The sequence below is a fragment of the Aotus nancymaae genome, unplaced genomic scaffold (genome assembly GCF_030222135.1).
Source record: "Aotus nancymaae isolate 86718 unplaced genomic scaffold, 86718_ANA_hifiasm-v0.15.2.pri h1tg000043l, whole genome shotgun sequence".
NCBI classification, from domain to species: domain Eukaryota; kingdom Metazoa; phylum Chordata; class Mammalia; order Primates; family Aotidae; genus Aotus; species Aotus nancymaae.
In genome coordinates this window covers 14,020,784-14,047,926 of record NW_026988457.1, presented here as the reverse complement: position 1 = coordinate 14,047,926, position 27,143 = coordinate 14,020,784, and the positions used below count along the sequence as shown (strand labels likewise).

General features: G+C 35.8%; 1 protein-coding gene across 1 annotated transcript in view; it reads left to right on the top strand.

The window, feature by feature from the left end:
* Positions 1–27,143, top strand: part of VWA8 (von Willebrand factor A domain containing 8) — a 421,567-nt gene that overhangs the window by 56,512 nt on the left and 337,912 nt on the right. Inside the window, exons 5-9 of the mRNA XM_012476777.2 lie at positions 9,360–9,527; positions 11,883–12,047; positions 12,401–12,450; positions 13,187–13,295; positions 15,655–15,759. Coding sequence (XP_012332200.2) covers positions 9,360–9,527; positions 11,883–12,047; positions 12,401–12,450; positions 13,187–13,295; positions 15,655–15,759 — 597 coding nt within the window. The remainder of the gene's footprint in view (positions 1–9,359; positions 9,528–11,882; positions 12,048–12,400; positions 12,451–13,186; positions 13,296–15,654; positions 15,760–27,143) is intronic.

Here is a 27,143-nt window from a genome sequence, read left to right as displayed (position 1 = left end):
GTTTACATTTTAGTAGGTTAAATTACTTAAAACTTTTTTCCAGTACTGCTCTGACTCTTAAATCATTACACTCTATAATACCCCTTGAGGATATTCTTATTTAGTAAATGAGGACACAGACATCCAGATTAATTGTTTGCCTAAGGTCTTATATCAAATCAGAAGCAAATCTAGAACAGGGACCTAGACACTTTTTGATTTTAGGTCACATACCTACTTTTATCTTGAAATCTTTCATGTTCATGTGTTGAGTGGTTAAAGCTGTGATATGAGATGACTGGGCCAGAAGGATCTTGCTGTATTTTTTTCTGAATTCTATTTGAGAAAATTAGGTCTCTGGAAGTTCTGTAGCTTGAAGGACAAGAGGAGATCCTTACAGTTGGTCTAATTTCTTTCTACTTTGAGGAATTATCAGAACTAGTCATTCCACATTTAAAAAAAAAGTATTGCTCTTTTTTAAACAGGATTTCAAAAAAATTTATACTAAATTATTTCATATTACAACCTGTACAGAAAATCTTCCAACTAGCTAGCCTAAATCTCTCATGCTGATAAACTTGTTCTATTCTGTTTTCATAACAAGTGTAGGCATAGATAACTATCATAAGTCCTACAAAAATTCTTCCTAACCTTACATAACAGCACCTTCTAACTGAGTGGTAGCATGTTTATTCCATAAATGCTAATAGCCTGCTGTGAGCACTTTTGTACCAGTATGCCATAAAAGACAGGGTTCTCATCCATTGTAGACCTAAGAATCCACTGGGGAGATGAAACCTAGGTATGAGAGAACAAGAATACTTCAAGGCTGTACCTCCACACTTAACATGCTATGTAAATGAGGGAAAGAGGGTATTGATAGAAGGAGGTTAAGATGCTTGGGCCTCTGTTGGGCAGAAAACTTGTAACATTTACTTTTTTTTCTCTAATTGAGTCTGAGATTTATGTATGGCAGAGTACATTGTTGCTATATTACTTAATGGACTTGCAATTTGTTCTATTCAGTTGCTTATTTTTAAACTTTATAAATGTAATCAGATTGTATTTATAAAGTTTGATAGTACTTTTTGATAGTACTGATTAACTATTTTAATGATCTTATAGGCTATTTTAAGGAAGAATCAGGCAGCAAAGTGATACTGAAATAGTAACTAACTAGTTTTAGTTCTGAAAATTGAGTGTTTCAGATTTTGTTACCAAAGAGCATCTTCTCAAGATTTTCTTCTTTTGGCTAGTATTCTTATTTATATTTTTAAAGTTTAATTTTCATATAGTTCTGGGTCTACAACTATGTAACCAAAGGACAAATAGGGAGAAAATTTTAAAATCTTGGGCGATTCATTTTTATCTTTTAATTTGTTTTCTAAAAATTATACCTCTGTTACACATTTGCAATCCCTTATAATATTCTTGCCTTTGGATTCACTTGTACTGTAAAACATCCATTCTTGTTGCCATTTAGATAGTGTGTAAAATTAATAAATAAATTATATTGAATTAGAAAAAAGTTTGGGAACATTTTTCATTTGTTAATTTTTCTTTTTAGTTGACAATAGTACATTTTCACAGGATATAGAGTGATATTTTAATGCATGTGTTCAATCCATATATTGCTGAGTCATGACAGTTCCACTTCTAAACTTTTGAGTAAACTCCGTAACATTTTTTATAATGGCTAGTCTACATTTTCATCAATAGTGTGTAAGACTTCTTTTTTATTCACATCCTGATCAACGTCTGTTACTTTTTGTCTTTTCACAATTTGCATTCTAACTGGGGTGAGAGAGGTCTCATTGTGGTTCTCATTGAATTTCCCTGGTGCTTAGTGATGTTGAGCATTTACTTACTGGCCATTTGTATGCCTTCTTTTGAGAAATGTCTATTCAGATCCTTTGCACATTTTAAAATCTTTTCTTTTTTTCTTTTGCCATTGGGTTGTATGAGTTCCTTGTGTATTCTGAATATTTGTCTCTTTATCCATTTGTTGTTGAATGATTCACTTGAAAATATTTTCTCCCATCCTGCAGGTTTTCTCTTTACCCTGCAGATGATTGTTTCCTTTTCTGTGCAGAAGCCTTTCGTTTGATATCGCCCCATTTATCTATTTTTCCCTTTCTTGCCTGTGCTTTTTCAAATGCTTTTTCTGCATCTATTGAGATGATCATATGGTTTATGGTTTTTGTCCTTTAGTCTGTTGATGTAATGTATCAGATTTATTGATTTGTGATTTTGAATCATCCTTGCCTCTCTGGGATAAATCCCACCTGATTGTGGTGTGTTATATTTTTGATGTACTGTTGGATTTGGTTTGCTAGTGTTTTGTTGAGAATTTTTGCATCTTTATTGATCTGGGATATCAGTCTGTCATTTTCTTTATTGGTTGTGCTCTTGTCCAGTTTTGGTATCAGGATAATGCTGGCCTCATAGAATGAGTTTGGAAGAATTTCTTCCCACTGCTGGAGCTAGTGGAGTTACTGGTGGTGGCAGCAGGCCTGGGGTGGGTGGCTAGCACATGTGTTGGCTCTGTTTGTCCTGGGGCAGCTCCTTGCTGTGTGAGATTGCCTGTTTCCCAGGGTGTAGGGCTCTGTGTGGGCTCAGGTGCTGGGGTCATGGCTGCACTCCTGGGTCCATCTGGTGTTGCAATGTTACCTCTGAGTGGATGTGGTTGGATGTTGACAAAGCCCCAGGGATGTGGAGATCAGGGGCTATTGGGCTCCAGGGGAGGATATATTCTGGTGCTGGCTTTACTCTCAAAGTCACGTTTTTCATTTTGATTTAAAAAATATTCTTAATAAAGTTGAAGTAAGTCAAACAATCATGAAACTTACTGCTCAAAGAGACTTTACAAATGGCTTCAGGCTCTCTTTTCATGCCAGCAAAATACCATTGCTTTGAGGACAACTGAAGACTAGAAATACTGATTAGTGGTGCCTGGCTCAATTAGCTCTTTTGGTAAAAAAGCAGGGAGTTAATGAAGGCTCTCAGTGGTGGTGGTAGCAGTGGAAATGGAAAGTTGGTGTTGGATGCGTAACATATTTAGAGGTTACACATACTGTGTGAGGAAATCAGAAGTAATAAACCCTTTGGGAGGCTGAGGTGGGCAGATCACATGAGGTCAGGAGTTCAAGACCAGCCTGGCCAACATGGTGAAACCCCATCTCTACTAAAAATAGAAAAATTAGCCAGGCATGATGGTCATATCTATAATCCCAGCTACTAGGGAGGCTGAGGTGGGAGAATTGCTTGAACCTGGGAGTGGAGGTTACAGTGAGCCGATATCATGCCACTGTACTCCCAGTTGGGGGATACAGCCAGACTCTGTCTCAGAAAAAGAAAAAAAGGTAATAAACCCTAGGTTGTGGAGAGAATGAATGAAACTTTAATTGAAATAGACATGAGGAAGAGGACTTGGTTTAGAGAAGAAGTTGCTGAGTTTGATTTCATTAAGCATGTTGAATTTAAACATCTATGTGGAGAGATTAAAGACGCATTATAGAGATGCCTATGGAGCCCAGAGACAGGTTAGTCCACACAATATGTTCCTCAACAATAATGAAATCAACAAAATAAAAAAGTTTTGCCGTTGTTTTACTTAATATAGCATATAACAGCCCCTGCCGTATAATGGGTACTCGATAAAAGAATGAGGATTTGTGAGAATAGGTTAGATCTTTGCCAATGAAGTAACAAGTGAGAAAAGAAGATGGAAAAAGGTTAAGGAAAGCACCTTGAGAAGTGCTCACATTTTAGAGGACAGGAGGCAGAGGAAGGGCTAAGGATGGATAGGGGAAAACCAGCATGATAATGTTAATAGAGGATAAAATACAAGAGAGGATCAAGGGAAGAGGCTTGAAGAAAAGAAAAACATGAAGATCAAACAAAAGCCATAATTTTGGGCAGTTCAATTGGTGCCTTTGAATGAGTAGTTTTGGTAAAAGAAGAACAATGGAAGTTTGTTAGAGGCAGTGAGTATGTGCATTTTTTTTTTTTTTTTGAAGAGGCTTGAAGATAAGGAAAGGATAAAGAGAATATTAAGCGGCATCAGGGGACTATAGATTTTCTGAAAGTATGAAGATATTTGTGGAAGAGAAGTGATTTGGAAATCCACGTAAGAAATACGGTTGATGGAAGGTTTTGGAGGATGTGGGAGGGGATGCTGCTAAGCTCAAAGTAGAAAGGTCTAGTCTTGGAGGTGTGGGAGGAGTGATATTTTGTCAAAGATAGAAGTCATAGTAGAGTAGAAAGATGCAGACACAGAGGGACTATGAAATGAAGTGGAGGAGAGTTGTAAAATCTCAATTCATGTGACTTTCGTCATCATAGTAAAGTACTGGGCTGGGTCATTTGAAAGAGGTGAAGGAAGACATTGGAAGGTTGGCTTGGCAGTAACTTTTACAAGAAGTAAGGGAAATAATGTTTAAATAGTAGGGAGGGTTCAGCGGAAGTTAAACATTGTGAATTTGTGGTAGCCTCTCCTTATGCCTCATCACAGATTAATCTAGATTGTCATAGAACTAATGGGAGGAGCAAATGTCCCATCTCTAGAACATTGTTATTGTCTTCCTCAACTCGTCCCATGAATTAAGTACTTTTTACAACAGTGCTCTTAAGAACAACCTCATATTTTATTTGGGTTTCAGAAATCAGGCAAGAAATGGGATAGTCCTCTTACTCTCTTTCCTTTTCCCCTTAGTCCTGGAGAGGAAATTATAGCTTTTGAGTAAACAACATATTTGGACCTTTTAACAGGTAAAGATGGAGCTATATCATTATTTTTAATATCTGTATAGAAGTCAACCATATTGATTTACCACAATTTTTTGCCAGTCCTCCACAGATCGACCTTTGGGTTTTTTTGGTTCATTTGTAATTATAAAACAGTGTTTTGATGACTGTGTTTTATTTCCTTTAGATAAATTTATTGAAGTAGGATTTCTGGGTTAATCAACATAGCCATTTACTTTTTTTATATATCTTTCTAAATTATTCTCCATAAGCTTTTTTGCACTCAGACTAACCATGTATGAGAGTTCTAGTTTCATCTTAACCTTACTGACAGTGGATATAATCAGTTTTTAAAATTTTTGCCAATTTGAAAGTCTAAAAATACCATGTTTTACCTTTAGCTCTCTATTAACCAGTGAAGTTGAATATATATTTTTATGGTGCTAATTTGCATTTTATAGGGGTGTTATTAATTTTCTTAATCTATAAAACTTCAATTTATGGTAAAGATATTTATGTGGTCTTTATTGTATATGTTACAAACATATCTTCCAAGTTTTCAGTCTTTCAGTTTGAGATATTTTTTGCTGTATAACAAATTTGAATGTAGTCATATCTATTAAACTTTTCCTTAACAATATCTGCCTTTGAGTTATTAGAAAGATTTTCCTCAATTCAAGATTATTTTCAAAAGTAACTTATATGATTATCCAGTAATTATATGGTTTTACTTTTATCATTACATTTTAAAATTCATTTAGATTTCTTTTCCAAAATCCTAATTTCTACTGATTTGAAGTGAACTTTTTATATATTTTTAAATGTTTAATGATTTTTATTAACTAGTTTCCTTATATATAAAAGGTAATACATGTAATGATAGCAAAAAAATTTTTTTCCAACAGTGCAAGAGGGTTATATCAAATCTCTCTCACTGTTTACTTTTATTTACAAGAGTTTCTTGTTCATACATTAAATTTCTAGAGAGGCTAGCATACCTTCTTAAATTCTGTTTTATTGGTTTGCCTATCTAGTCATGTTTCCTTCTATTCCTAAATTAAAGTTTCCCCTAATTGCTTTTCCTGGCAATTTGCCTAATGGATTATTAAGGGAAAGTTAGAGCATTTAAAAGCCACTGTCAGAAACTGGATCTTTGCCTAATTGGTTTCTCTTACATTAAGATTTTTTAGGAGAAAGAAACAGCTTTGGTAAATGTTTTTGTAAGTAAGATTTTTAAAACCCAGTAAATTTTCCAGTAACACAAATGAGAGGTTTAAACTAAAGTTTGTTATATCTTGAAAACAGTTTAGCAAACAGGAAATATCACAGTTCTTAATTAAGTCACATGAGGATAATAGTACAATTAATGGGTTAGGTTGATTTAAAAGACTAAAGAACCTTTTCTCTTTTCAGATATTTTTAGGCAGGTGGTTAGTTTCATTGCTGCTTGGTTCTAGAGATTTGACTGGGTTAAAGATGATTTGAAAAACAATGTTGATTTGGGGAAATGTGATTGTAGTTCCCTCTAGAAGACTTTGAGGTAGATTGCACTGCTGTATGACCATATATACTCTGTTGAATTGAGTATGTTTTGTGTGTAGAAATGTTTTGTGTGTTTTTTATTTCATTTCTCTACATAGATACATAGCAAATTCCTATGCCTAGTAAAATCAGACTTTCTGAGATTACTAATAACCTCTAATTGTGATTTTTTAGTGACTTTTTTTAGTTCTTCATCTACTCATTTTCTCTCACTTAATTTAAGGACACGCTAAGATTTTAGCCATGCCATTTTCAAATTATATAACCTCTCTTCCAATAAATTGGGTAAAATACTGTGTACCTCAGAGGACTGTCATAGGGTTAAATTAAATAATTTACTTGGAAGCGCCTGATACGTATCAGTTATAAACCTGTAGTGCCTACCATGTTCCCAATCAGTAAATAGACCAAACTGTCTCTAACATCTAGTAGCAACTTTTTTAGTTTTATTTCAATAATTATACATTCTCTTTTCTGTACTTCTCACTAGCTCCTCTTCATCATCATTTAAACATGCCCAAGTTTTTGAATCATTAAAAAAAATAGAACTGCTGTCTCTCACACTGTCCCCAACCAAGTCCCTGCAGCAGCCATCTCTCTTTTCCTCTTCATGGCCAATTATTTTGTAAAATGTTGCTCAATTTAGGATTGTCTGATGTTTCCTTATGATTTGATTGATATGATGTGTTTTTGGCAAGAATAAGTGATGCGCCCATCTCAGGGTATTGTATTAGAAGTCTGGTATGTGAAATTGATATAGCTCATTACTGGTCACGTTAACTTTGATCACTTGGTTAATTAAGGTGGTGTCTGCTAGGTTTCTCCAGTGTTGTGTTATTTTTCACTTTTGTCATTTTAAGATATTTTGTGAGGAGATACTTTGAGTGTATAAAAATATCCTGTTTCTCATCATACACTTACCCACTAATTTTACCATCCACTTTGGATTCTTTCCTACAAGTTATTACTATGGTGTTTGTCAATTCAATGATTCTCTATTTCTATCATTCTTTATTAGTAGAGATTCTTAAATTGAGGTCTCTGCTCTGTACATATACCTGTATGCATTTGACTGTGGAGAAAATGTGCAGCATTGACCAGATTTTCAAGAGATCATTAAATGGTATTATCTTTTTCCATCTATCCCTACTTTCTCAGTTTTGTGGTCATAGCACTGCCATTAGAGTAGATGAAAAGAAAACTTTGTGTATTTGGCTTCTGTTTTTGATTTCTCTACATAGCTTATTCTGAATTCCTTTGAAAAGATCTAGCGCACAGCAGACCACAATCCCCCCACCTGAGGTGAATGAGAGCGGAGCTGCAGTGTTGGTTGTTGTCCTATGTTGTCAAGACTTTGTTTTTTGTGACCCGTAGGTGGTGAACCATTACATTTTGATCTGTACATTTCTAGTTTTACCTTAAAGAATGCATGTTTTTATCCCTATAGAGCTTTAAAGAAGTCAAATACAGTATTTAGTTTGTCTTAGAAGAAAGATTGCTAAAAATTTTAGATTTTTAAATATAATATTACCATAGGTTATGATAACAATTAGTTTTTTTCGTTCTAAGCTATGCTTTCTTGAAGTAAATATATTTTTGTGAACAAAAGCTTAATTGAAACCTTAACTGAAACATGAATTTTTATAAGAAGTAGTTGTATTTTGACTTTTAATATCCCAGAAGCTACTTCTATGGCTTTGTCCTTTATACAGCTAGCAAAAATGAGATTCTTATTTTTCTGTTCTTTAGGAACTACTAAGTCACTTCTACCCATGCATTTTTTTTATATATATATCTTCTAGAACAAGGTGGCTACTTTGGTAGAAGAGAATTAAAATATTGCAATAATGATATATTTGAAGGATTATTCGTGAATTAATCTTATTAAAATGGATAATTATCTTGAGTCTAATATGGCTTTCATAAAGTTTATCATTTTACAACATTACGTAGACACTTGAAATAAACTAAGCTATACTATACAGTGCAAAATTCAATAGTTTATTAAAAGAGGACGATATGCAAGCTTGATTAAGTAATGCCTGTTTTCTTTTCTATACTTGGAAAATCAGTACATTGCTACTCCAGAAATTTATTTGGATATTAAGTCTTAAAAAAATAGAGATAATGTTTTCCCCTCATCAAACATTTAGATTTTTTTGGGGGTAATTACTATAGGGAAAATTAAATTTTAAGCAAGGAGTCAGTATAAGTAAAGACACAGAGATTTTTCTGGTAAAGCAGTATGGTATGTGTATGTGTAGCAGGAGATAACCAGTTTATTGTCACAGAAATACCACATGCAAGGCAACTAATGTCAGAAGATGGTGTTGGAGAGGTAGGTGAATGCTTCATTGTGACAGGCTAATATGCCAAATTAAGGAGCTTGGACCACTGGGAGGAGATGTGAGAGGTAAGGAGAGCCTGAACTAGGGAAGGGCTAGAAAGGGTTGAGTTCAAGAAATATCAAGAGTTCTGGCATGGGTTAATGGTGCTCACACCCCAGATAGAAAATAAAGAAGAGAAGCAGGTTTGGAGATCATAGAATATTTTTAGTGTTGTACAAGGGATCTGAGGTGTAATGTTGTCAGCATTGAACATCAACTAAACCTGAATTTATTTTGATGATGACTCATGTTTACAAATGTTAGAGTCTCCAAGCCTTCTTACCTAGCTGTTTTGATCCTCACCAGATGCTTGTGGGATAGGTAGGACAGATTGCTATCTTCATTTTTCTTTTCCAGTTGTGGAATCTGTCTTCTTGTTTAATTATGTTCCCTGTTCATAGATAGCTGTTAGTTTTGTTGTTGTTGTTGTTGGGTATATAATCTAAAATGTCAATGCTGAAAGGAACTTCAGAAATCCTTGTTTTCATTTTCTTTATTTTACAAATGAATAATGGGCCCAAAGAGGTAAAATCACTTTCCTAAGATCATATAGGCAGAAAAAGCAAAACAAGATCTGGAGCTCAGCTTTATTGATTCCTGGTCCCTATAACAAGAACTGCAATTTAAATTTGGATTACAAGTAATATTAGGCCAGGCTCTGCAACTTCAGTATTCTCATTTTTCTTTCATGTTTCTTGGAAATAGTGTGCAGTTCGCGCAGCCACAGAAGGCAGAACTCTCATTCTGGAAGGTTTGGAAAAGGCAGAGAGGAATGTTTTGCCTGTTTTGAACAACTTGCTGGAAAACAGAGAGATGCAGCTTGAAGATGGACGCTTCCTGATGTCTGCTGAGCGTTATGACAAACTTCTCCAAGTAAGAGAAGAAAAATCCCGCTGCTTTGTCTTTGCTGTCAAGCTGTGGGCAGTGCCATTTTGTTGTATAAGACATGGTCCTATTGGAACTAGGACAGATGTTCAGATGGCCCTTATCTTAGGTAAATTGCGAAAGTCATGAGTTTACAGTTTGACAAGGCTCTTCTGTTTGTAGACCTTGTCAAAAGATCTCCCAGATTTTTACTGTCTTTTTTTGGACAATCTAATAACAATTCTTTTTCTCATTTTTTTCCTATTTTTTCTTCTTCTCTTTCTTCCTTTTTTCCCATATCCCTTCCCCCCCCTTCTTTTTTTTTCTCTTAACAATTATTTACTAAAAAGCTAATGACTTCTAGATAGTGCTAGTCACTAGGGATACAAAGCTGAAGGAAGTCTAGTTCTTAGCTTCAGGAAGCTGAAGGTCCTGTAAGTATTGACAGAAATGAATAAAATATTTAAAGGTTATCCTGTTCTGATGACCCAAGCCACCAGCATTACATGCTGGGGTTGCTGTAGGAACCTCCTAACTGCAGTCCCTGCTTCCATTCTTGTTCCCTGACACTGTTCTCAACACAGCAGTCAGTGATGGCCTTAACAATGCATCCATTTGGGGGCATTTGTATGCTCTAACCCTGATAGCTTCTTGAGTAAAATTCAAAGTTTTTACCATGCAATACAGTGCCCTTTGTTGTCTGCTTCTCTCTACTAGAATAAAAGTTTCATAAGGGCAGGGATTTTTGTCACTGATATTATCTCAAGTTCCTGGAACAATGCCTGACACATGGTAGGTGCTCAATAACTATTTGTCAAATGAATGAGTAAGTGCCATAGAATGATTAAATGCTGTGATAAATATGCATATAAAGAGGGCAACAACTGGGGAATGTGGGGACTCTTCAAAGGCTTGGGAGATAGGGTTATATAATGCCACAAATGACAAGAAAACACTTAGCCCTTGTTCATCCAGCTCAAGCTGTACCATGCTGAATCTCTCTGTGGCTGACCTAGCCTTCTGTGACTGACTGCTCTGCTTACATTCTAGGACCCAGAGTCTCTCTCATACCTGTTCTGTAGAGATACATATGTGCTAATCTTACTACCCCAAGTTGGTTGCAAATTGATCAGGAGCAGGATCTGTGTCTCATACTTCTTGATCTTGCTCCCAGGGTGCTAATACAAGCCCAGAACACACTAGGCCCTAAATAATGAATGTTGACACCAGAGGGTCTGATTGAACTAATGCTGCATGGCTGGCAGGGCCAGAGGCAATCTGTTTCTTTACTGTTTGTGGGAGTTTCTAGATGATACTTTCTTGTGAAGTATAGTCATTTTCCTCTTGATCTATTCAGGGAGCATCTCGCTCTAATTTAATCAGAAGGAGATAATCAAGGATTTAATCAAGTAGAAAAAGTTGAATTCATTTATTCATATTGTAAATTTACCAAAATAAAAGCTTTTTAAATTTATTTTTAAAAGGTGGATATTATGTAGAACATTTTCTCTTTAGATGCTTTCTAATTACAAAGTAACTACTTGCCACTAGCGATTATATTAGTTTTCACCATTTTTAGTAAATAATTTGGAAAAAAGGTACTCAGAATATGGAATCTTTTTTTTTTAAGTATAGGAGTTACTTCACAACAAAAAGTTTGATATATTCGTTATTCTTATAGTAGAGTTCTGTGCAGTTACTGAACATATTACTTTGAATAGGAATTCAGGCTATGTGAGTCAAAAGACATTTAGTGACCAGGCGTGGTGGCTCACACCTGTAACCCCAGCACTTTGGGAGGCCGAGGTGGGCAGATCACCTGAGGTCAGGATCATTCATTCATATAAAAAGGAGATTGTTTATTGGATTCTGGTCAAAGTTAAATGAGAAAAATCCATGGAATGTGCTCACCACATAGCAAATTTCCAAAACATGTTAGTTATTACTAGTAATATGCCTTGCTAGAAATATCCATAAACATAATTATTTAAGGTCCACAGGTAATCACATCTCTGCATGTGATCTGCCCCTCAGGGACTACCTTTCTTACAACCTCTAGTCATGTATTTTCCTTACCCCTTGACTCTTTTCCTCTATATTACTGACTAAGGGTTGGAGATCTGACCCAAGTGTCCTTTATTACTTGTGTGTTAACTGCTTCCGTTCAAACACCCTGGTCTTCATGTTGTGAGCGTGCCCTGACATCCTGAATTGATTACACTGTGCTGCCTTCGTTGACAGTTTGGTTTTGGGAGTGTTCTCAAATACAGTTTTCTCAACAGTCAAGTCCTAAGCTCTTTGACTTAGCCAACCTTTCAGTTGTGATCTGTATCATTTATGCTATAGCTTCTGGATCTCTTATAGGATCATACCAAAAAAGAGCTGGATTCTTGGAAAATTGTCCGAGTTAGTGAAAATTTCCGAGTGATTGCCTTGGGCTTGCCAGTGCCAAGGTATTCTGGAAATCCATTAGACCCTCCTCTTCGTTCTCGATTTCAAGCCAGGGATATTTATTATTTACCCTTCAAGGTAAGTATGACAAGGATAATTTATTTCTTAAACAGTTTTTCTATTTGTAACAAGAAATTTAATTCTATAAAAATGTTACTGCATTTTTAAATGTCCTCCTCAGTAGGTCATGGAAAGATATGAGAAAAAAGACTAAAGAAAATCTCTGCAAACTAGGAAGAAAACTTATTATGGCGTTATCTGAAGGCTTCTTTTTAAAAGGCTGGCTTTTCTTTTAGAAAATGAAATGATTTTTTGCTATTAAATATTTAGTGTTTACTTAATTAAAAGGTTGGATTTTGTCTATAAAATGTTTGCATTTAATCTGTTATATTTCTTGTTAATTAATTTAATATGTTTCTATATTACTTTAGGACCAACTTAAGTTGTTATATTCAATTGGAGCCAATGTTTCTGCTGAGAAGTAAGTATACTTTTATAAATATCTGGACACTGAACATTGAACTTGTTTTGCCTGTTCATTGATTGATTGATCGATTGATTGATTGATTGATTCATTCATTCAACAACTAGAATCTTATAAGAATTTTTTAGTATTAGGAGGTTTGGTGATAAAATTTATAAGATATCTTTGGCAAGAAACTCAAAATCGAATAGAGTTAAAAGATATGTGAATAGCTTTAGTTAACATGGCATAGTAAGTGCCATAATTTCAAAATATTGGAGGTATTAGTTGAGACTTTATAAGGGCTTAACAAAAGCATTGGTGTTTGAAATGGGTCCTAAGTAATGAGTAATTTTTTCCAGAGAATGGAATCAAGGAATTCAAACAGAACAATTTTTTTTTATTAAAGTATGGAATGTGAGAGTTTATGCCTTGTTCTTAGGGCCACATACACAAAAAAAGCTCTTGGAGGCTAGAGTTTAGGTTTGGGATGATGCAATGTGAGAGATGAGGCTGGCAGGGTGGATTTGGACCAGGTATTGAAAAACCTCAAATATCGTGATGGATTTAGGAATATATCTGCATCTAATCAGCTTCTGAGTTTTAAGTAGGATATAGAGCCGTTGTTCCTTAAGAATTAATATTAGGGATCATCTTTTTAGATTAATTAAATTGGCTCTTATATTTTATATTTAACAGACTTATACATTTTATATTTTAAAACTATTAAAATTTAGTATCATTTTTCCCCTAGAGTTTCTCAACTCTTGTCCTTTGCCACAACTCTGTGTTCGCAAGAATCTTCTACTCTCGGACTTCCAGATTTTCCTTTAGATAGTTTAGCAGCTGCAGTTCAAATCTTGGTATGTATAAAATAAATTAATGACTGGCATACCCAAATGTGTTAGAAAATTTGAAAGTTAATCATTAGGGATTAATAACTTCCAGTTTGCTTTGCATTATTCTTCTATAAATTATGTAAGGCCTGAGATTAATTTGTTGTATAGTGTAGTAAACTGTACAGAGACCAAGGACATGTTCTGAGCCCCTAAAGAGCTTTCAGCTTTGGAGTAGGAGGTAGACATGCAATCTCAGTAAAAGTCCTACAAAGGGAAGGGAGGCTTTAGCCTGATCAAGTAAGAGGTGCGCTGTAGTGTGAGTTAGGCCTTAGGGCTGTCTCTACCTGAGTTAGGGGAGCTGGGGTTTTCACACTGCTCTAGGTCCCATCAGTCACTGTGTCATGGTTGTCTGAGGGAACACAAATTCCCAGACACTAACTGCTCTCCCAGCATGTGTGCAGGTGTGGCTCCAAGAGCCCAAGGACAGTCTTCTTAAAAAGACCTACAGCAGTTGGCTTTTGGGAAGAGAAAGCTAGGAGGCACACAGAGTGAATACAAAAAGACCTGAGGGGATCTGGTAGAGTATATACATTGTCCACTACAGTTTCATAAAGGGCATGGCAGTCATGCCTGGAGTGATAGAAAGGCCTTCCAGGCAAGAAGTCAAAGCCTGGCAAATGTGTTCAATCACAAAAGGGCCTAGTATCTTTGGAGAATGAGAATAAGTTGTATCCCTAAAGCGAATGTGTGTGGTAGTGGGAGAAGTTAGAACACTATTTAAAATGTTTTGCATGATGAATGAAGATTCCTGGATTTTATGAAGTGGAAAAAGTAGCTTATCAGACATTATTAAGTAGGTGGGTATGAGGTGACCAGACTTATGTTGGAGGAAGACATCTTTGTTAGCAGTTGGGGAATGACTAGGAAGCTTTTGTAATACTCAGTGAGACCCTATGGAGGAGGGCACCATCCAAGATAGTGGGGTTACTATCTTAGGCAAGGGACTTATTTTTAAACTTTAACGTATATATGTATATGTGTATGTTTCTTGTGAGTCAGGGAGCTAGGTATTACTGACATTGCTCTATATATCCAGAACAGAATTTCTCCTCCGGTTTATCAAATCTTATACTTTTATAAAATCTTTTTGTTTTTGCTTAGAACATCTTATTTTGAAAATTCTCAAATGTAAAAAAAAAGTTGAAAAATAGTAAAACATTCATAATCCTTTCACCTACAATCACCCATTATTAATATATTGCCACATTTGTTTGCATGTGCTTTCTTCTTTTTTTTTTTTTCCATGAACCATTTGGAAGTAAATTGCAGTCAGTACTTCAGTATGTGTATTAGTCTGTCCTCACATTGCTAAGAAGAAATACCTGAGACTGAGTAATTTATAAAGGAAAGAGGTTTAATTGACTCACAGTTCTACAAGGCTTGGGAGGCCTCAGGAAATTTACAATCACGGTAGAAAGGGAAATGAACACATCCTTCTTCACTTGGTGGCAGGAGAGAAAAGTACAGAGTGAAGGAGGGGAAAAGCCCCTTATAAAGCCATCAGATCTCATGAGAACTCACTATCATGAGAACAGCATGGAGGTTAACCACCCCTGTGATTCAGTTATCTCCTACCAGGTCCCTCTCACAACACATGGGGATTATTGGAGCTATAATTCAAGATGAGATTTGGGTGGGGACACAGCCAAACCATATCAGTATGTAACTTCTACAGGACATTCTTCTACATAACCAGAACAACATTATCACACTCCATATCATGTTAACAGTAATCTATAATGTCATCTAATAGATAGTTCATATTGAAATTTCACTAATCTTTCTTTTCAATAGTCTCTTTTAAAGTGGAGTAAACAGAATTGACAGTGCAAATAATATGGGGAAGGATTTGAGGATAATGAACACTTTCTAATTTTACAGTTATAACTGTGAAGCTAAATGAATATGGATGAGATTAACTTAGATTAGGAATAAAAGGGGATCAGATACTTTGGGATGAATAAGGTAGAGACATGTATTCTGTTTCAAATAGGGGTCTGTGGGATATTCATATAGTCACAAATAATGAACAATTGAGGTTCAGGTTTAGAGCTCAAGAAAAAGTCAGGACCAGACATAGAAATGTGGGAGCCATCAACAGATAGAAGATAGATGAAACATGGGAGTGGATAAGCCTACCCAGGGAAAGGGCAAGGAATGAGAAGAGAAAATAATGAATATTTGCTTTTATAGACTTAAAGAAAATACCAGACACCTATTGGTTACTTTTATAAGTCAATTTTAATGTCATATGTACATTTCAGATGTTTTCTGGGATTATTTTGAATTTTTCTTATTTGTGTATATTTTTGCTTCTACATAGGATTCCTTTCCTATGATGTCAATTAAACATGCAATCCAGTGGCTTTATCCATACAGTATTTTGCTAGGTCATGAAGGGAAGATGGCTGTGGAAGGTGTTTTAAAGGTGAGTATCTGCTTCCCTTTCTTTCCTTTCTTTTCCCATTTTCCCTTCTATTGCCTTTTCCCATCTTCCCCTCACTCCTTTCCCCACCTCTCCTATTTTTCTCTCCCCATCTGTATTTCTTCCCCTTCCCTTCCCTTCTCTTCTTTTCTAGGCATGGAGGCATCGGCATTCCAACAACAAAAAAGCTGTGATAAATAGGACAGCAAGCACAGAGGGGGTGGTAGGTTATGTTGAGCAAATAAGCAAATAGATCGAGCAAATGAATGAATATATTTAGAATACTAAGAGCTATGCTTCTTATTGTTGGATAGGGGATTTATAACCATGGAAAGGGGGAAGGCAAGAAAAAACTCTAGGGTATTAGATTGGAATTGGAGTTATCATTAAGAAACATGGGCTTTTTTAAAAACAATATATATGAACAGATAGATATAGAGATAGTATGTATATATGTATATATACACATATTTTCTAGCTGTCTTCTGAGAGAGCCTAAAAACTATGATGCTCTAGTAGCAGTGATCACACCAAGTACCAGGACATTGGTTTCTAAATATCGTGCTCTCTTAAAGGATCAGATCAGGGAATGTACAAGATGGGCCTGGACCATCTTTTTGTGCCAGAGTGTAAGGAAATGTTCAACAAATGATGTTGATATGTCAACATGATGGAGTTCCCGGCTTGAAGTGGCTGAAATCTGGGACAATTTAAGCATTAAAAAAAATGGTGATGATAATTGATTTTAGCCTATTGCATAAAATAGGAATTCATGAGTCCATACTGATATAAATGAATAAAAAATATGGAGAAGGGAATTCTCTTTTAAAGTGTAAAATGCCTACTTTAAAATGTTAACCATTGAGGAACCTGGGTGAAGGTTATTAACTTGAAAAGCAAGCATTTTAAATAAACTATGGGAATTGCTATAGAGTTTGTCATAAGTGGTTTATAATGGGTGGGGCATGATTTTCTTTCAAAATATGTGTGGCATAATTTCCTCATTGAATAGTTAACAGTGGTATTTTCCAAGGGCCAGTCACACTCTGAAATGCCTTATAACTGTATTTTTAAAGTGTTGACCCTTGGCAGAGACTTACTGACTCACCAAAATTAATTTCTCCTTATGAAAGACGGTTTTGTTTTTTTTACATGGGTTGGTTCAAGGTGCAGATTTCTAAGAAATAGAATGTGACCACTAAACTGTGTACCTTTCTATTAGAACCTTTATTTTCTGGAGACCAGGATTTCACAACTTTAAGCATATGAAATGGTATTTCTCTTTCCCTTATCCTCAACTCTACGGAGTCTTTGGGATACAGAACACCCTGTATGTATCTATTAATAATGAGATGACCTTAGAAGAGTGGAACATTGGATTCTAGTTACATAAATGGGATTTTTTTCAGATCAGTTAGCCAAAGAACCCAAAGAAACAGTATTTTCTTTGACTGGTTAAGACAAGAATAATAACAGTAAAATAAAAATAATAAACAGCTGTTCCTAATAGATAATGAGAAGAGAGGTATAGGGACAGAATCTAAAAGAAAAGCAAAAAGAAGAAAGGGGAAAATAATGGCCGATAAAGAGACAAAAGAGAGTAAAGAGACAGCAGAGAATGGAAGCACTGAAGTAACCAATGATGAAAGAGAAGAAAGGGGTTTGTGTGTGTGCATGTGCGTGTGTGTGTGTGTGTGTGTATAAGAGAGAGAGAGAGAAAGGAAGAGTAGGAGGAGAAGGAGGAGGAGGAACAGCAGCCGAAAGAGTAGGAAGGTGGATATTAAGAACCATTTGGAAATGGGGAGATTAATAGGCTCAAGGAGTCAGGAAATTACTATCTTCTGACAATATAGTTCACTTAAAGGTTTATTCCATGTGCTGGGGAAAAAGAGAACTGGAACTTGTCTTTGATTTAATCAACGTCTTAGCTAAATTGGCCATTGGTCATTGAAGTAGAGTATCTAGTGTTTAAGAGCAAAGGCTGTGACTCTAGATGAACTTTAATGTTCCTCAGCACCATGCACAGTGCCTTGGGAACAAGGACATGTACTCAGGAAGGAAGAAACTCATGGGAAATTCTGATAAAATGAAGCAATGTAAAGTTTTTCTGAAAAAACCGAGAGAAGATATTCAGTGTCTAGAAAAATCAGTTACAAACAAAGGTCTTTATCTTTCCAAAAAAACCACTTTGATGTGTTTTTGGTTTGTAATTTCAAAACTAGTCATACAAATTTATTATAAAGTTATAGAATATCTTTAAAGAGTTGAATTTTCTGAAGAAAGTAGCTAGTGTTGCTTCAATTTCTGTTCTTTATTTTAACCATAATTAAGGGGAACATAGAAAAATGATTGAGTTTATATTAAAACAAATGATTTCAAATTTGATTGTAGAGTTTTTTAAAAATGGAAAAGGGATTGGTATTAATTAGATAAGAGGAGAAAGAGTAGGCTGTCTTCTCCCCTTAATTATGTGAAGAGCTAGTTAATGGACAGTTCTAACTCAGTAACCTATCAAGTGGGAGGGCTTAAGTTCATTTGTCTGATCTTAATGAAGTAAGTTCTTTTTGTAAGATCATTACACAATGATTTATACAACCAGATTAGCATCTTAAATATCTTTTCTTAAGACTAGAAGAGTCTATTTATTGATAAAATTCTTTGTGAACTCTTCTGGTAAGTCTGTGTGGCCTGTTTGTTATTGCAAGTTTCTACATTTTCCTCAAAGCATTATTTTAAGCTGATATTTATAGATGGGTGAAATATTATATGTGCTCAAATAGTTTTGAATTAGAAGAGGTAAAAATTAAGAAAATATTGTTGAATTTGAAAAAAATGTTTACTTAAGAAATAGAAGTATGTATTATAATGGTAAATTAAGACAGTATATGTATATACATACACACACACACACACACACACACACACACAACTTTTCCATGATAAATGATAATTATCTTCTCTCCTAGATTATCACATAAATTAATTGTAGTTGCATTTGAATTAGATATCCATTTGAATTTTAGTGTAATTCATTAATTAGACTATATTTTTAAGGAAAAATTATTAGTCAATGAAATGTAATCAGCTAGAATTCACAATACCTTTCTTCTTTCTGAATAAGTTATAAAAATGGCTGGAATGACTTTCATTCCCCAGATGGTGCTCATCATGTAATGTTCATACTCTAAATTAAACATGTTTCTGTAGTCATGAAATAACTTCTAGCTTTTAGTTAAGGATGTCTTAAAGAAAACCCTTTCACTCTGAATCTTTCTTATAGTTTAGTAACAAATACGTCCAGGCTTCTAGTAACATGTCTTGGCTCTATCTCTACTTGATTAAGACTGCATCATAACAATGGTTACAGTGGTAAGTTCCCTTGGTGATTTAGAAAGGATATACTGCCACTTACCCATTGATAATGTAATCTGAGCCATAGTTTTTTTTTATAAGAAACTTGGATCTTACATTTAGTATTTTCCTTTAGTTCAACAAACATTAATTGAGCATTCATTATTTGGCAAATGTTATACATATGGAAATCTAGTGATACAGACGTGGATGCGATCTTATTTCAGTTCCTGAGGAACATACAATATTAATGTCTGAGGAGCATCAGATATTTCAATAAATGACTCTTTTAATATGGTGTTTTTTTTTTTTTTTTTGGCGGTCTAGCATAATGATGGCTAGCTCTGGTCAAAGAAGTAATGACCTGAAGTAGGCCAGTGAAATAGGAATTAAATGAATATGAGAAATGTTTCAGAGGCAGGATGATAGATGTTACTAACTGATGAAATATGAGGTATGAGGTGGGTTGAGGGAGCTATGAGAGAAAGTAAGAAATCAAATCCTACCTTGGACAAGTGAATAGAGTTGCTGTTAATTAATATGAAAAAGCAGGGAAAAGGAGCACATTTGTGGTGGGGGCTAAATAATTCCATGCACTAGGACCCTTCTGAATTTGAGGTGTTTCAGGTGGTTTTATCTAGCAGACTTGAAAATGTGGATCTGGTTCTAGAGGTATTTTGATATTAAAGATAAATACTTGGAACCCATTAATGTTTGGATGTTAGTTGAATTCATGGGGATGGATGTAACAACCTAAGGAGTGCAAGTATGAGAGGAAAAGTCTGTCTGCAGACTGAACATTTCAGGATTGGATAGTGGGGAAAGAACCTTCAAATTAGGCAGAGGAAGAGTAGTTAGAGATAGAAGTAGAATGGCAGAGAGTATTCTTAGGGAGTATTGGGAGCAACTGTTTAAAGAAGAAAGTAATAGCAGTTTCAAATGCTGCAAAGATGTCTTGTTGAATGAAGACTTGCAATATTCACTCAAAAAAGATCATTCATTCCATCCATCCTTCCATCCAGTTGATTAGCCAGGCACTGTTATGCTGGAGATGTACACAAAACAGAACTTTCTACCTTCATGGAACTTATTTTTTAGTGAAGGGCAACTAAAGGAATGGATGCTTCTCAGTGACAGCATCCATTCCTCAACTGACAGACTATATACTTATTTACTTTCTATCAGTCAAGTAAGTAAGTAAGTATAGTCTGTCAGTTTAGGAATGGATGCTATCACTGAGAAGATGACCTTTGAACAAAGATCTGAAGGAGAGAAGTCCTGTGGGTAGAAAGTATTTCGGAGAGAAGGGATAACCAGTGTGAAAACGCTGAGGCAGAAGCATACCTGGGAACTGTAGGAACAGCAAAGGACAGTGTATTGGGGCAGCATGAGTGAAGGAGAGGTGAGTAGGAGAGAAATTGTAAAGTAAAGACAGTCAGATCATGTAGGGCTCTGTAAGCCATGGAAAGGACTTCTGCTTTCAGTCTAAGTGAGATGGAACACCAGTAGAGGGTTTTGAGGAATGTGTTATATGAGTGATCATTTTAACAGGCTCATTCTGGTTGCTAAGTAGTGAATAGACTGTGGAGGGTATGAATGAAAACAGGGTAAAAACAATTGGTAGACTGTTGTAATAATCCAGTTGAGACACTATTGTTGCTATGATCAGCTGTGATGTTGGTAAGAAGTAGTTGGATTTGGGTTATGTTTTGAAGGTAGAATCATTATGATTTGCTGAAGGGTTGGATGTAGGGTTGATACAGAGTTAAGGATGATTTCAAGCTTTTGGACTGAGAAACTTGAATGCTGAAGTGGAGATAGAGAATATGGAGGTGGAGGGAATATCAGACCTGAGTATTGCAAATATTTGATTTAAGATGCCTATTAGCTAGCCAACTGGAAATGTCAAAAAGGCAGTTGTATATACAAGTCAAGATTTCAGGAGAGAGATCTGGACTGGAGAGAGAAAATCAGGAGTTATGATGGTTTGTAAAGTCATGCAAGTGATGAAATTGTTTAAAAAGTGAATGTAGATAGAAAATAAAAAGATCCACTCCTGAAGTACCTTAATGTGTACCAGTCAACAAGATGAAGAAGAACCTGCAAAAAAGACTGAGAAGGAAACAGTGAAATAGGAAATCTAATTTATTTAATTTGGCAAATAGGATATTATTGATGGACTTACCAAAATCAGTGTTAGCAGAGTGGTAGAAATGTAAGCCAAAAATCAATGGGCTTACATTTTAAATTGGAGATGAAGCTGAACCAGTGACTATATATTCATATGTATCAACCAAATTTGATGGTGAACAAAAGCCGGAAGATGAGAGATCACTCAGGATGAGGTACAATTAAGACATACTGTTTCTTGAAATGGGGGAGGCAAACATTTTTATAGGCAGAAGGGACTAAAAATGTGGAATACATGAAAAATGTTGCCTAGCTGAGGTGGAAAAGGACATTTTCAGAGCACCCTGTATCTTGGTTTGAAATGATAGAACATAGTTTCCACTCAGGAACTGGAATGATGGAGCTGCCATAATTTGATGTAGAAAGACTTCTAGGGGTTCCCATCTACTCATAGTTAAAGCAGAAGTCTTTTCTACTGTAACAGTAGAACTGAAACAGTGGGAACAATAAGAAGGATTGATTAAAACATCAATGGTTTTGAGGATAAAGGAAAAATAATTTTGTTTTTTTGTTAATTTAACCATTATTGACCATTGACCATGTCCCATGTGTGATTTTAGGTTCTGGAAGTTTGGAGTGAGCCAAATAGATAAGTTTAATATTGCCCTAATGTGGCTTATGTTCTAGTAAAGGGTAGAGGAGTATGTGTCTGAAAGCTCTGTTCTGAGTGGAGGAGGCAGCAAGATTGCCTCTTGACAGGGTGATAAATGGGCTCAGATTGACTTCTGAGGAGAGTAGTAATGGTTTGTGTTATTTGCTGAGGGGCTATGAGAAAAAAGCCCAGGAGAGACTGGGGCCACATACTTGTTCAGGCAACTTGGTATGCAGAATTTCACTTTCAGTGCTTCACAGCCAAAAAAAGTTATGAAGAAAGTACATGGCCTGATGGGACAGGATTGGGACTTGTAAGGAATATAGAAGCCTGACAGACCAATATCCAATGTGATTTATATTTCATTTTATTTAATTATAATTCACAGTTTAAATAACCTAATTCTAAAGAAAGTGTATTAGAAAATGTTAGTACTGTTTGTTTAATTGAAATTTAAGAATTCATGGGGAATAGTAAAAAATATACAGTGGTTAAGTTAAATAAACTCTTATTTTCTACTTCTTGCTAGCAAGTAACCTGAAATAATTATATGTCTATTGTTCTTCTGACCAGCTGTGATGTTGGTAAGAAGTAGCTGAATTTGGGTAGTAGTTTGAAGGTAGAATCATGTTTTGTTGAAGTGTTGGATGCAGGGTTGAGACAGAGGTAAGGATGATTTGAAGCTTTTGGACTAAGAAACTTAAATGATGAAGTTGAAGATACAGAATATGGGGGTACCTTTCTGAATAATACCTTTCTGATTAACAGTCCTCTAAATTTTCTATGCCAGAAAGTGATAATTCATCTTGCAATTTGAAGTTTTTACTGTATTAGTGTATTCTAGCCTACTATTTTTATTCTACTGAAATATTTTAGCTTGAATTATATATGAGGACATAACCAGTATAGCAAGTGGTTCAGGACATTAGTGTTTATTTCTGGAATATGAGTTCTCTGACATCAATCCTATGCCAAGTTAGATTGACACTACTCCAGCTGTGGTAAAAACATACGTTTAAGCTCATTTATTTGTTTTCCTAATTTAATGAATCTTCATTCTAATTTTTTCTAATAGTGTATTTTTTTTTATTTTACTTTAGGTGTGTACTATATCTGGCATTTCTCCCCATGTTATCGTTCCTCACCCTCCCCACACCCTGCTTTCTCTCCCCTACCCCCACAACTGTCCACAGTGTGATGCTCCTCTCCTTGAGCCCAACTGTTCTTACTGTTCAACACCCACCTATGAGTGAAAACATGAGGTGTTTGGCTTTCTGTTCTTGTGTCAGTTTGCTGAAATGATAGTTTCCAGATTCATCCAAGTCCCTACAAAGGACACGAACTCATCATTTTTTATGGCTGCATAGTATTCCATGGTGTATATGTACCACATTTTCTTTGTCCAGTCTATCATTGATGGGCATTTGGGTTGGTTCCAGGTCTTTGCTATTGTACACAGGGCTGCAATGAACATACATGTGCATGTGTCTTTATAGTAGAACGATTTTATAGTTCTTTGGGTATATACACAGTAATGAGATTGCTGGGTCAAATGGAATTTCTATTTCTAGGTCCTTGAGAAATCACCACACTGTCTCCCACAATGGTTGAGCTAATTTACACTCTCACCAACTGTGTAAGAGTGTTCCTATTTCTCCACATCCTCTCCAGCATCTGTTGTCTCTAGATATTTTAATGATCGCCATTCTAACTGCCGTGAGATAGTATCCCAATGTGGTTTTGATTTGCATTTCTCTAATGACTAGTGTTGATGAGCATTTTTTCATATGTTTGTTGGCCTCATATATGTCTTCTTTTGAAAAGTGTCTGTTCATGTCCTTCACCCACTTTTGAATGAGGTTGTTTGTTTTTTTCTTGTATATCTGTTTCAGTTCTTTGTAGAGTCTGGATATTAGCCCTTTGTTAGATGGGTGGATTGCAAAAATTTTTTCCCATTCTGTTGGTTGCTGGTTCACTCTAATCATGGTTTCTTTTGCTGTACAGAAGCTCTGAATTTTTATTAGATCCCATTTGTCTATCTTGGCTTTTATTGCCATTGCTTTTGGTGTTTTAGTCATGAAGTCCTTGCCTATGCCTATGTCCTGGATGTTTTTGCCTATGTTTTCTTCTAGTGTTTTTATGGTGTTAGGTTTTATGTTTAAATCTTTAATCCATCTGGAGTTAATTTTAGTGTAAGGTGACAGGTAGGGGTCCAGTTTCTGCTTTCTGCACATGGCTAGCCAGTTTTCCCAACACCATTTAGTAAACATGGAGTCCTTTCCCCATTGCTTGTTTTTGTGAGGTTTGTCAAAGATCAGATGGTTGTAGATGTGTAGTGTTGCTTCTCGGGCCTCTGTTCTGTTCCATTGGTCTATGTCTCTGTTTTGGTACCAGTACTATGCTGTTTTGATTACTGTAGCCTTGTACTATAGTTTGAAGTCCGGCAGTGTGATGCCTCCAGCTTTGTTCTTTTTGCTTAGGATCGTCTTGGCTATGCGGGCTCTCTTGTGATTCCATATGAAGTTTAAAGTGGTTTTTTCCAGTTCTGTGAAGAAAGTCATTGGTACCTTGATGGGGATAGCATTGAATCTATAGATTACTTTGGGCAGTATGGCCATTTTCCTGATATTAATTATTCCTAACCATGAGCATGGAATCTTTCTCCATCTGTTTGTGTCCTCTCTTATTTCGTTGAGCAGTGGTTTGTAGTTCTCCTTGAAGAGGTCCTTTACATCCTTTGTTAGTTGTATTCCTAGGTATTTTATTCTCTCTGTAGCAATTGTGAATGGGAGTTTGCTCTTGATTTGGCTCTCTGTTTGTCTGTTATTAGTATATAGGAATGCTCGTGTATATAGGAATGCTTGGTATATAGGAATGCTTTCTGCACATTTATTTTGTATCCTGAGACTTTGCTAAAGTTGCTTATCAGTTTGAGATGATGGGGTCTTCTAGATGTATGATCTTGTCATCTGCAAATAGAGACAGTTTGACTTCCTCCTTTCCTAACTGAATACCCTTTATTTCTTTTTCTTACCTGATTGCTCTGGCCAGAACTTCCAATACTATATTGAATAGGAGTCGTGAGAGAGGGCATCCTTGTCTAGTGCCCGATTTCAAAGGGAATTCTTCCAGCTTTTGCCGGTTAAGTATGATATTGGCTGTAGGTTTGTCATATATAGCTTTTATCATTTTATGATACATTCTGTCGATGCCTAGTTTATTGAGAGGTTTTAGCATGAAGGGCTGTTGTATTTTGTCGAAGGCCTTCTCTGCATCTATTGAGATAGTCATGTGTTTTTTGTCTTTGGTTCCATTTATGTGATGGATTGCGTTTATGGATTTGCATATGTTGAACCAGTCTTGCATCCCCGGGATAAAGCCTACTTGATGGTGATGGATAAGCTTCTTGATGTGCTGTTGCAATCTGTTTGCCAGTATTTTATTGAAGATTTTTGTGTCAATGTTCATCATGGATATTGGCCTGAAGTTTTCTTTTTTAGTTGAGTCTCTGCCTGGTTTTGGTATCAGATGATGTTGGTCTTATAAAATGAGTTAGGGAGGATTCCCTCCTTTTGTATTGTTTGATACAGGTTTAGAAGGTATGGAACCAGCTCCTCTTTGTACGTCTGGTAGAATTCGACTGTGAACCCATCTGGACCTGGACTTTTTTTGGTTGGTAGGCTATTGATTGCTGCCTCTACTTCAGCCCTTGTTATTGGTCTATTCAGGGTTTCAGCTTCCTCCTGGTTTAGTCTTGGTAGAGTACAAGTGTCTAGGAATTTATCCATTTCTTCCTGGTTTACTGGTTTATGTGCATAGAGCTGTTTGTAGTAATCTATGATGGTAGTTTGTATTTCTGTGGGATCAGTGGTGATCTCCCCTTTATTGTTTTTTATTGCATCTATTTGATTCTCCCTTTTATTAATCTGGCTAGTGATCTATTTTGTTGATCTTTTAAAAAAAAACCATTCCTGGATTTATTGATTTTTTTGAAGGGTTTTTTGTGTCTCAGTCTCCTTCAGTTCTTCTCTGATCTTAGTTATTTCTTGTCTTCTGCTAGCTTTTGAGTTTTTTTGATCTTCCTCCTCTAGCTCTTTCAATTTTGATGATAGGGTGTCAATTTTAGATCTTTCCTTGTTTCTCATGTGGGCATTTATTGCTATAAATTTCCCTCTCGACATTGCTTTAAAGGTGTCCCAGAGATTCTGGTATAAGTTGTGTCTTCATTCCGATTGGTTTCAAAGAACATCTTTATTTCTGCCTTTATTTCATTGTTTATCCAGTTGATGCTCAGAAGCAAGTTGTTCAGTTTCCAAGTGGTTGTGCGGGTTTGAGTGTGTTTCTTAATCCTGCGTTCTAGTCTGATTGCGCTGTGGTCTGATAGACTGTGTGTTATGATTTCTGTTCTTTTGCATTTGCTGAGGAGTGATTTGCTTCCGATGATGTGGTCAATTTTAGAGTAGGTTCAATGTGGTGCTGAGAAAAATGTATATTCTGTGCATTTGGGGTGGAGCGTTCTGTATATGTCTATTAGGTCTGTTTGGTCCAGCTCTGCATTCAAGTCCTGAATGTCCTTGTTAATTTTCTGTCCCATTGATCTGTCTAATATTGACAGTGGAGTGTTGAAGTCTCCCTTGAAGTCTCCCACTGTTATTGTGTGGGAGTCTAAATCTCATTTTAGGTCATTAAGAACTTGCTTTATGTATCTGGGTGCTCCTGTGTTGGGTGTGTATATATTTAGGATAGTTAGCTCTTCTTGTTGGATTGATTCTTTTACCATTTTGTAGTGTCCTTCTTTGTCTCTTTTGATCTTTGTTGGTTTGAAGTCCATTTTTTCAGTAATTAGGATTGCAACCCCTGCCTTTTTGTTTTCCATTTGCTTGGTAAATCTTCTTCCATCCCTTTATTTTGAGTCTATGTGTGTCTTTGTATGTGAGATGGGTTTCCTGAATACAGCACACTGATGGGTCTTGACTTTTTATCCAGTTTGTCAGTCTGTGTCTTTTGATTGGGGCATTTAGGCCATTACATTCAATGTTAATATTGTTATGTGTGGATTTGATCCTGCCATTTTGTTACTGGCTGGTTTTCTTTCCCGTTAGTTGACTCATTTTCTTCATTGCATTTTTGGTCTTTGCCAATTGGTTTGCTTTTGCAGTAACTGGTACTTGCTCCTTTCCGTGCTTAGTGTTTCTTTCAGGAGCTCTTGTAGGGCAGGTCTGGTGGTGACAAACTCTCTCAGTAATTGCTTGTC